Here is a 12,446-nt window from a genome sequence, read left to right as displayed (position 1 = left end):
CCTGTAAATCAGTACACAGAACATTTTCTGTTTCAATAATAAACTACCTAAATGAGCGTATAACGTCAAAGATACAGCATTCTCTTCGCTACACAGTTGTCTTCAACAGTGTATACACCCACGCTAATTTTCGCGCCTTTCTAACAGAACAAAGAAAAGTACATGAGCTATAGATGTGACTAGCGTAAACGTGGCGTTAGCAATAAAATTGGAAATACGAATTTAAATAAGCGCATTTGATAATACAACAAAACAAAATAAAAAACAAGTATTGTGTAATAAACTGCATTTAGGCTATAAATTTATTATTTGCTGTTTCATAAAAGATAAATGTACCATTTTATTAAAATAGTATAGCGATGTTTGTTTGTTTTAATGTGTATTGTTTGCAAAACTTATGTAGCATAAAGTATACCGGCATTCTCAAATTGGTAACACGAGCATTTTTATGATGAATATTAAAATGAGGCCTGTTATGTGAAGGGCTAATATTCTTATCGTGATAATCTTAATACAGACGTGTGGTGTACCAGGCTTACCAATAAACGCTTTTAATCCACACTGGGGACATCGTCTCCGATGGAGAGATTATGTTCGGTCATCTATCGCAAATGGTTAAAGGGTATTTGAGATCTCAGGTTTGCAGACATGTGGTATCGCAGGCATACCAATTAACGCTTGTAATGCACACTGGGGACATCACTGACGGATTCTCCGTTGTCCACAACCATGGCGAATAAATGATGTGAATTTTTATTGTGCCGTATCTGATTGTATACTTATTGTTGTATACTCTGCTTCTCATTGATATTGTGTTTGTTTGTTGTACTTTGTTATTTTTTGTTTCAAATTGTTGTAAAAATCGTAAGGTTAGCTCGTAAAATAAATTTAGCAGACGACTACTTTTTTTGTTGCGTTGTTTTATTTACGTTACGGTACTGTATAGTACCCCAATAGTATCGCTAGTAGTGTGTAACCGACTATGTGTAAAATAAAATTGTGTTACAAAAACAGCGAAACAAATTACCGGCAATGGTTATCAAACTCGCGGATTTATGCAATTCTGACTAAAAAATTTCACATTCTGACTTTGGAAAAATCGATTTTGTACATACATAAGACGCTCCGGGGCATACGACGCATGTTACTTTTGCCTGTAAAAAAGTCGCGACTTATACCCCGAAAAATACGGTATTTGATATTTACAATTTTCTGCAGTTCATTTTTAGAATGTGAATGTTAGCTATTTAAACTCATTTGGAATCCATGATGTATACATTGTAACAAATAACTTTTTAATTGGAACTTATATGTAAATACAAAATAAACTTTGATAGGTGGTATCATAGCATGACTCTGTGCATATGATATGCAACACATGTAGATTATTTAGAACTCCTGGCCTTGAATGACAATGTAGTTAAGTTCTAATGGTTTTCGATGAATATCTGATCTAATTAATTGTTGAAAATCATTATTGATTATTCCTACTCACCTGCGTTCAGCATCATCCAGATGAGAGAAGAGAACATTTTTCGAGATAGCTTTGGACAGGGCAGCCATTGTTTTGTAGTCCTTTGGAACAACCTGTGGAAAAAAAAAGTTTGTATAATTATATTCAAACATAGATTGAATATTACATTCCTTTATTATTGAACTGTTAATGTTGTAATGCCAAGGACCACAGGGTAACCTATAATACATGTCAAATGATTGAAATTGCTTAAATTATTATTTAAATATTTTTTTGATATTGCATTAATTTTTAATTTCATCAATTCTTCAACCTTCCATGTTGTACCTAGGCATTAGGGTTGCAGCGGGTACCCGAAATATCCGATGATATCGGATCCAACTTCAGATTTGTGGGTACGGATCCACCCCTGGAACTTTCGGTTCCGGATATTTATTTTCATAGTTGTATGTAACCTAGCCCTGTTTTCACAAGTAGTGTTTTTTATACAGACTGGTTCTGTTTAAAAGATAAATCATACGTGTAATAGTCAATATTTATTGACTAGTGACAGTCAAATAGCAGATCATTCGAGATCCTTCGGCTTTTATTGTATAAGAGTGTCATTGGACATTTCGTAATGAGCCCCGCAAGCAAAACTAATTCGAAATCATGGAGGATTTACACATTACAAATGCAATTCCTAATGGCAATAAGTAAGTTTTCAATCCTAATATATTGTCTTTCTGAGTTGTATTAAAAACTACGGTAGTGGATCCAGTGTGGCTTAAAGTTATTCAGGTAAATTTTGCATAATTTCGTGACCTGTCAAATTGTGTTCCTGCATCATGTAATGTCTTAAAAGCATCTTTTGTCATATACTAAGTTTAAATGCTATCTTGTGATGAAAGGAACCACAGTGCCCAGTGAGAGAATCTTCTCCACAGCAGGAGATCTCGTCAGTGCTCATAGGGCTTGCCTGGACCCGCACAATGTTGATATGTTAATTTTGTGAAAACAAACATCAAACTGTATGAACAGTGAAAAGTGTATTTTAACGAGCAAACTATTAAGTGAATAAACCTTAAGGTTTCGTTTTGTTTTGACATTGCTACAATTTTAAACAAGAACTTTGTTATGTTTTTTGTTAATAAATGTTTAATGCTTTGTAGTCAAATTATACTTTTAAAACATTGATTTCTTTAATTTAGACATACAATTCTCCTTTTTTATTTATCTGAGAAATCCGGATCCGAAAAACTGTAAGAAACCATATTTGGATCGGATCCGAACCAATTTTTGGATTAGTTGCAGCCCTATTAGGCATGGTATTTGCGTTTCATTATACTCATTGCATGTGCCCCCACAACACATGTTTCAACACTGAACACATTTTGGAACTATGTATTCTTGAGTGGAATTAACAGACAGGGACAAAACTCTGTCAAAAATCTTATGTCAAAAGTTACCTATATAGGTAATTCAATTGTAAAAGCTTGAGCAAGATCTACCAAGTAGTAAAAGAGTTCAAAACACAAAAACAGGGGGCAATATATATATTTAAAAGTGGAAAAGAAGACAATAGGCCATAATTCTGCCCAAGCTTGTTGCAGTCAAAATTCTTGTTGTATGATCATCTATTAGCCTTAAGGTCATTGATCTGTGAAAGTAGGAGCTAGATCCACCCAGCATTTAAATGTGTATTCAAAGCACATTAGGCACATAAAGATACATACATTCAGATGAATTATGACAAGTGGATAGACAAGTGCAATGCTGAAAAACCAATAACAGTGTATATATTAAAGAATTGAAAAGCACAAAAGTGACTGTGCCGTAACTCTTCACAGCTACAATTCCTTTCTATAAATTGTAGTAATCATCTTCAAATTAAAGTCATTTGACTGTGAAATGTTAGCAAGATCCACCCAGTAGTTAAAGAGGAGAAATGAAACACACAAGTGTCATAGTACTTTAATTAATTATATTATATAGTGGAAAAAGGACCATAATGCTCCACAAATCATCACAACCAAAATTCCAGGATTTTCAATCCTATACACATTAAGGTCATTCAACTGTGAAAAGAGTAACATCCAACCAGCCATTTAAGAGGAGTTGAAACAGTGGAAATAGACACAGTGCTAGAAGTCTTCCAAAAATCGTCATAGCTTAATTCCTTTCATTATACACATTCAGGTCATTAAAATGCAAAAGTGAGGGCGAAATCAGCCATGGATGGATGGACAAGAGAATCTTTATTCCTTGTGTCACTACTTTGTGGGGTAATCAAAAGCAGAAATACATATCATCTTTACTTTAGAAACAAAAAGTGCACAGAAATTCAGGAGCGGATAACAACACAAACATGGACTAATATCTCTTGAATCCCTAAACAACTCTTCCAGCTACAAAGTTACTGAGCCAAGATTTGAAGGAATCAATAGGCAATTCCTTATAAATTTACACCATTAATGCCACTTCAAAGACTTAATTAGTGCAATTAGCTCCATGGAGGCACTTGTTATATAGCAAAAACTATAAGTAACCTAAGATACTGAAAATCTCTCAGAAAAAAAAGATCACCGATACCACAGTTTCAAATGCATGAATGACAGTCTGCTGGAAAAAATAACTTCATTTGCAATATGGATTGCAATAAGGTTAATTAATTTTGCATAAGGGTGTGATACTGCCTACTATTGAGTCATTATAGACGGTGCACTGATAATCAGGGCTTTTGGGGTTTTATTACAAGTTGACAAATCAGACTGAATAAAAGAGCAGTATTTTACCAATTAATAGCACTTTTCGGTCATTTTGGTTCTTCATTCAATGATTATTTGCTAAAATTGTAGTCTGACAGAACTGCATACATGTAATTAATAAGATATTGTTTCAAAATGTTTTACAGAACTTCGCTTTAAAAAAACTTCAAAGTGTATGCTACGGGCAAAATTGACAATATTTAAGTTAACATGACCATGGAAAATAAATCAATATAGCTCACTTCTTCATAAGATTTTTTAATAAGATTTTGTTCAAAAACCTTTTTTTCTTTAAATCTTTTTTAAGCATGTGAGTTGGGCACATGCACAATTGCCAATATTTTAGTTTCCATAATAATGGATCAAATACCTCTGAAAAAAATGTACAGTCAATCTTGTGGATGCGAACACTTGAGTTAAGCAAACTTTGTCTTATGCAACCACTTTGAATTCCCTCTAGCGTTTTCAGTTTATTGTGATATAAAATGAAGCGACTTTTGTCTTTCACTACCAGCCAGTGATGATTTTAGAGTATTTTGATGTCCAAATGTTCTATTAAGCGACCATGTGGTGGTAAAATGTGAAAATCTGTTGATCTTTTAGGGACAAACTTGATCGCCGATTACTCAACAATTTGGCATAATCAAAGGAAAGCTGCTTCCTGTCAAGAAGCCATAAAACAACACTTTCTCGCCAATGACAATTGGATTCCTTTGTCTTACCCAACAAGCTAAACCAATCGTGTAATAGCTGATACATAGCTCCGCCTTTTGAATGTTTTACTGAAGGAAGGTGGTCAGTTAACAATTAAACAGTGCTCTACCCGATGCACTGATACTGAACACGGAATTCACCATAATTATGTAAAGTCCAATTATTTGCAATTGGAATTACTCGGAATAATCTTTGAAACAATAAATACATTTATCTCAGCTTTCTGCTAAAGGCCGAGTACCTGTAGTTCTGATATACCTTCTTACCGTACATTTCCAAAAAATGGTGAATGGTTGTGTTTATGAAATTCTTAATGCACATTTATCGTCAAAAACGGAAAGTGTTTTGTTGGATTATTACTAGTTATAAAATTGCAAGGTAATGATATGTTTATCTACACTTATATCTAGATTATTTTTAATAATTTAAATGTAACCACTTTTGGTTACTCCCTTTTGTGTTCTCTTAATACAAGAATGAATGTACACATAAATTATGGTTCAGCCAAACTAACAAAAGTCGTGCCAAACACTCTTCCTTCTACCGTAGGTGGGAATAACCAGTCGGACACTTAGACAATCTGTCAGAAACATGTGTTTATATTACCTATTAACTTGTCCAATTTTGTAACACAAATTTCTTTGCCATCATACAAATACTTGTCATATACAGCACTGATTTGTCACATATGTCTTACAGGTTTCATGGAGTCTTTAGTTCCTAGCTTTCTATTTCTACTTCCATGGGGTGACAAACTCCCTCCCTAAATGGACCCTGCAACCAATCCTTTAGCAAAGCCGTGGGCCCTGCAACCAATTCTTAATGTCTAACAAAGCCATATTCAATCCACCCTGTATCAGGGCAGCAAACATTTATATTCTGGCACAACAAACCGCCATCAATTCCAGTTACCGGGAATTCAATCAGCTGTCCAGGATATAAGTTAGCTGACAAATTGGCAAATGGTAAGGAACATGATTGGCATGGCCTTTAATAGGTCTAGAACACAACTTTGTTGTATTGGTTTAGCCCAGAATATATTAGCCTAGAGGACAAATTGGCAGACGCACAACACCAGAGCTAGGTTTGGTGTGGTGCTGTTATGCCATTTACGGATTACCATGGCATTTATGAATTAGTGACACAATTCAACAAGTGGTGACCATGATAATATTATCCATCAACATGGCCAAACAGCATGAAGTGAATGGCAACACAAATAGTGCCTTGCTTTTGAACTTTATAAATGTTACTTTACCATCACACAGCCCACTTAGCAGAGAAGTGTATTCATCTAAGGTATTTTACAAGGGTAAAGAGTGAACAATATTTGTCTCTGTTTTTGTGAGTTGTTCATGACTATCAGATCTTTGAAATAGTAATGGATGTTTCTAGAATTAAATTGAGAGCATAATAAATAGATCTTCAGCCGTATAAGTCAAGCACAGTTCCGGCATAGCTCTGTCTGGTCTGAAGCTATGTCACTGTCCACAATAATGTCACTGTGTGTTGTGGTCTCATTAGCAGAGAAAACAGTTCCCGACAAGACTGTGCATTATATTAATGCCTTGGCTAATCTAGAGCTACAACAAGACTGTGCAAATGCCTTGGCTAATCTAGAGCTACAACAAGACTGTGCATATGCCTTGGCTAATCTAGAGCTATGACAAGACTGAGCATTTGCCTTGGCTAATCTAGAGCTATGACAAGACTGTGCATATGCCTTGGCTAATCTAGAGCTATGACAAGACTGAGCATATGCCTTGGCTAATGTAGAGCTACGACAAGACTGTGCATATGCCTTGGCTAATGTAGAGCTACGACAAGACTGTGCATATGCCTTGGCTAATCTAGAGCTATGACAAGACTGTGCATATGCCTTGGCTAATCTAGAGCTATGACAAGACTGTGCATATGCCTTGGCTAATCTAGAGCTATGACAAGACTGTGCATATGCCTTGGCTAATCTAGAGCTATGACAAGACTGTGCATATGCCTTGGCTAATCTAGAGCTATGACAAGACTGTGCATATGCCTTGGCTAATCTAGAGCTATGACAAGACTGTGCATATGCCTTGGCTAATCTAGAGCTACGACAAGACTGTGCATATGCCTTGGCTAATCTAGAGCTACGACGAGACTGTGCATATGCCTTGGCTAATCTAGAGCTACCCTAGCTGCACTTGGCATTATAAACATTTAGGCATGATGCAGGTCAACTATCATAAAGAAATTTCCATACATCAGCTCTGGATGATTATTCCCTAGTTAGCCATAGAATACAAACCCTCCACAGGGACAACTGTGCTGTGCTGTGAGATATCACTATTCCATTATAAGAGAGTACCAGACATGTTGAATAATATTGTTGATTTGTCGCCCAAAAAATCATTGTACCAGACTTATCAGAAAATGTCTAATGAACGAGGAAATTGATGTGAAATTGTAAGTTTAATGCCAACACAAGTATGAATAATACTTCCAGAATGTTACCCCCCATCCCTGAGGAATGAAACAGGGATGAATCTTTAAACCTGCAGCGATTAATTGTTTGACTGCCCCTATTTAGAACCTTTATTCATTAGGTTAATAATGTGCAATTATGTATAAGCAGTGGTTCTGGCCATTTTGGGAAAAGGAGTCTGGTCAATAGGGACTTTTTTAAATCGATAAAATGGCAAATTTGGGAATTTTTTTTCAACAAAATGGACCAAATTAGGATTTTGTTTTATCAACAAATATTGACACATCAGGACTTTTCTTGGCCATTTTGGGAAAAAATCATATAAATTATAGTTATATACTTTGTTAGATATTTATGAAATAATCAAATAGACACTTTTTTTTTTTTTTTTTTTAATCTCCGCAGAGAAAAAAACAATTTCAGTTGGAGTTCGGGTCCGTTTGCTTTCAAATCAGGTACGTTTAACGACCCTCATCAATGTTTCCACAGCATTTCTCAACTTTTCACCCCCTCATTGTTTTCTCAGTGTCACTTACCTTCTTCACGTATTGAGCAGCATCCTCCTCCTTGTACACCTCCGCACTGACTGCCCCACGGCGACTACGCTTGGCGATGGGGTGAGGGGGCGTGATGGACACCTCGTCAAGGTCATCCTGAGGTGGCGTACCTGACTTGGCCTTCGCCTTCTGCTCCTGAAGGGACAGAGACAATAGACCATTTAACAACTGGAGGAGAGGGGGGCATGAAGTATAATCATTAAGAACTCTGAATTGTTTTGTTTTTGTTTAACTGTTGTTTTTTTTTAATGCAGAACCAGAATATAATGATTTTAGACATAACTAAAATGGAAGAACATAAAATAAGCATGTTTTGGCATTTTGGAATTGAATATCAGGTTACTATTTTTGTTCATTTTAAAGTTTCTTTACATAAATACAGACTGTTCAGTTGTAAAAATAATTTGATTGAGTAAATATTTTAATTTATAGTAACAATTTAGCAACTTGTACAGCAAGACACAAGACACTTGTGTTATTGATTGTCAAATTCGAATTGATAATTTAGTAATTTGTAGTTTTGCATCTAAACACAGATTTATTCCCACACCTCATACTGTGCACATTATAATATGAGACATTACAATAACATTAATGCTGTTCAGAAAGACTGGTATCCGGTTGGCTATTCATGACAATTCATGGTGCACATCATATCTGAATTGACGTAAATTTGTGATTGAAACCCTTACAGACATAATGGAATTGATCATAATTACACTATGGTTGAAAATGTCTGTCAGAATGCATCCATATAGGCTGGGCACACATGTATAAAGGACATTTTCCTAAATTGATTTTTTTATAGAAACACAATAACTACTGTGAATCTGGTGGTATGACAATAAATTATATGTCAATATTTTTTTATTTACAAAATCTTATTTTCTGTATGAATCATAAATATGGTATGTTGAAAATACATGTATAATTATTTCTGATCATAAGAATCAGAAACCTACAATATACAAATGTACATTTTCAATAGTCTATCAATAATTATTGTAATCCTCTCCTTTATTACACCGAAAGGTCCATGTATCAAATCAGGAGAAAATGAATGGTTACAAAAAATTATGCATTCTTTAAACAAAACCTCTCTTAATATTGTGTGATATGAAATTGTTTTTAAAAGATGTTCTTGTTCTATTCATGTTCAGAGAAACCTGCATGAAATTAATGATCTAAAAAGCACACATTAATATAATAATTATCAGATGTTAAGAATAAATAAATTTTCAAATAAAACACATTAACTAGATTACAACATTATTATTTTAATGACCTGGTTTTTTTAATTATTTCACAGTTTAGATTTCTTATCAGACCCACATTAAAGGAGGGGTTACCACATGGCAACATTCACATGCTTTTAAAAAGTCTTAAGAAAATATGACATTAAAAGCTGCAACAAAGAAAGTTGTTGTACAGAGCAATAAAGGGTTAACATTGATCGTTATTTTTCTCTGTTTCTGCAAGTAATAACGCATGTTTTATTGTATGCAAGATGGTAACACACAGATTGGCTTTCCTGAAGTTATTTTTATAAATATTCAACCTATTTTTGTGCATTGTTAAGTTTAAAATCGATTCTACAGTTTCGAACATAATTTCATTATAATTATTGCAATTATATAAACAGCAAGTCTTAAACATTTTTGATAACTGTAATAATTAAAGCTTAACAATCAATATTGCAAAGTTCATAAATTGAACTCACAGCTTACTAAGATAAAAAACAATTATCTTCCACAAAACTTCAATGTTATGAGAGTAATCTAGCATAGTAACCATTATAAAGATGAATATAATATGAAACACGCAATATATGGGCTTTGGTAAATAATGTTAAGAATTTATGTGACAGGCCACCTTGACCAACATAAGTACACCATATAGCTTGTTATTCTCCACCATAGGCAAAGGGATATACTTTTGACATTTCTGTATGTCAGTCCGTCCGTCCGTCCCACTGTTACAAACTTTTTAGTTATGGCAGGGGATATCAATTCATCTCATTTGCCTGTTTTCATTGGACCGAGTGTACTTTTTGCACAGCAATTTCATATATTTTATACTTCAACAACAACCCCAATTTCAACAATATATTTGTGTATGAGCCTTGCTTTGGACAAACAAAGCTTAATGCATAGACCTAGAGTGATGTCCCAGTTAAGCCTGCGCAGTCTGCATAGACTAGTCCTGGATGACACTTTCTTTTTTTATAAAACTTTGTGTTTAAAGGAAGTTCTAAACAAAAATCCAGTCTATGCAAAAAGTGTTGTCCCTGATTAGCCTGTGCTGACTGCACAGGGTAGTCTGGGAAACATTTTACACACACACATAATGCATGATGTTCCCACAATGCCGCTAACATAATATAGTTATGTTGCAATTTGAACAACAAACTTCAAGTGATTAATGTTCTTTACATACATAACGATGCATTTTAAAACAGTAAAATAAGCACATGTGCTGTGACTAACAAGATCATCAAAACATGTTTTACACTCAATATTAGGAAACAATTTTGTTGATGTCCCATTATTAGACATCACATATAGACCGCAGTAAAGACACCAAACTCATTTCCAATCATTTTACTAGATTTGTATGAAACCATTTGTAATGGGTCAGACACACATTGATCTAATTATTGACCTTAAGTGAAAGGCTTCAAACTTTAATTAAACAATCACTAACGATTTGCAAGCAGATACTTATTGTCACCTTTTATAGTCTTATTCACAATGACTGCAGATAAGTTCAAACGAAGGACAATGTTTTGTTAGCATGTTTACATTAAGATGGCCAATGGGGGATTTTAAGCTGTTAAACCCATTTCATCAAATGACAATAACATCATACAAACAAGAGCTGTCAGAAGACAGCGTGCTCGACTTTTCGAGTGCTTGACAGTATAATGTAAACCATCATGGGGAAATTGTTCATATTCAATAATGTCAAGGTAATATAGTCATATTCTTACTGGAAGAGGACCATAATTGAAACATATTGATCGCTTATGTTTTAAAGAACGTGGTACATTATAGATGATTTTGAGTTCAGGTATATTTTCCACAATCTATTAAACATTTGTAAAGACATAAAACAAACTAATAAGATTATATTTCAAGTTTGATAGCAATAGCTTGGGTGGGATGGTTGGACGGTCTTTCAAAAATAAAATAATATCAAGAGATGTGTTTGTCAGAAATACAATGCCCCCTATTGCGCCGCTTTGAAATAATATTTCAATATATCTTTTGGCAGGTTTAGAAATTATCTCCCTTTTAAAGCTTTTTACTTCCCTTGGATGGTATTTTTTGACTTTTGACCTTGAAGGATGACCTTTACCTTTCACCACTCAAAAAATGTGCAGCTTCATGAGATACACATGCATGCCAAATATCAAGTTGCTATCTTCAATATTGCAAAAGGTATGGCAAAACTTTAACCAACTTGTCCTGTACAGTCCCCTTATGATAGTTAGCGAGTGTTCCAAGTCTGAAAGCAATAGCTATGATACTTTAGGAGTAAAATGGACCAAAACCCACAAATTAACCAAATTTTTTAATATTGTAAGTATAACAAGGGACAAAATTGTCACAAAACCAGGTTTTCAATGTTTAAAAAAAAGTCTAATAAAGGGAGACAAACTGAACTGATTGTTTATAATTAACCCCCTTTGTTTCAAAATAAATCTATTTTTAGTCGTGGTGACCTTGACCTTGAAGATATTGACGTAATTCTTTCGTGCGACATAGTTATGCCTGGACAAGCTCATTTATGGCAATTTTTGACCTTTAAACTCAAAGTGTGACCTTGACCTTGGAAATATCGACATAATTCTTTCGGAGAAACACCGTTTAATGATGGTGAACAAATGTGCCAAATGATTTTAAAATCTCACAATGAACGACAAAGTTATGGCCTGGACAAGCTTGTTCCACCCGCCCGCCAGCCCGCCCGCCGACATTCGCCAATCTAATAAACTGTTTTTTCCTTCGGAAAACCTGGTTAAAAAGGGGCATAACTCTAAAAATAATGCTGACAGAGTTATGCACCTTGACCTACACAATTCTTGTTGTCATAAAGAAGTATTCCAAGTTTGAGTCAATTATCTTTGATAGTGTTAAAAGTTATTAGACTTTATAAAAAAATTAAACCAACGCAGACGCGGGGCCGAGTAGTATAGCTCTCATGTTTCTTCGAAAGTCGAGCAAATGATGCATGTTGTTTATTTGCAAGTCTTTTTTTACTCAATGCTTCAAAACTGTTACAGAACCACAAAAAGTAAGCATTTTGTAAAGCTTGAATGTGTAAAAAACAACATTTATCGAAGTGTTAATGTGTCAATAACTTAAATTATTGACTTAATTATGAAATAAAAGTTTTGGATTCTGTTTTCTTCTGATCTTATACTTAAATAGGTTAAAAAATTGAATTGAAATTTAAGCAAGGGTTAATGTAAGTATGTTATGTCAGTT

At 34.4% G+C, this 12,446-nt stretch overlaps 1 protein-coding gene across 3 annotated transcripts in view; it reads right to left on the bottom strand.

Annotated features, from left to right (window-relative positions):
• The window catches only part of LOC127866100 (cAMP-dependent protein kinase regulatory subunit-like), a 156,405-nt gene that overhangs the window by 34,020 nt on the left and 109,939 nt on the right, over positions 1 to 12,446 (bottom strand). For all 3 annotated transcript variants that reach the window (XM_052406503.1, XM_052406504.1, XM_052406501.1), the window contains 2 exons: positions 7,936 to 8,091; positions 1,496 to 1,587 (listed from right to left, as the gene is read on the bottom strand). In XM_052406503.1, coding sequence (XP_052262463.1) covers positions 1,496 to 1,587; positions 7,936 to 8,091 — 248 coding nt within the window. The remainder of the gene's footprint in view (positions 1 to 1,495; positions 1,588 to 7,935; positions 8,092 to 12,446) is intronic.

The sequence above is a fragment of the Dreissena polymorpha genome, chromosome 2 (genome assembly GCF_020536995.1).
Source record: "Dreissena polymorpha isolate Duluth1 chromosome 2, UMN_Dpol_1.0, whole genome shotgun sequence".
Lineage (NCBI taxonomy): Eukaryota > Metazoa > Mollusca > Bivalvia > Myida > Dreissenidae > Dreissena > Dreissena polymorpha.
This window is presented reverse-complemented; position numbering and strand designations above follow the sequence as displayed.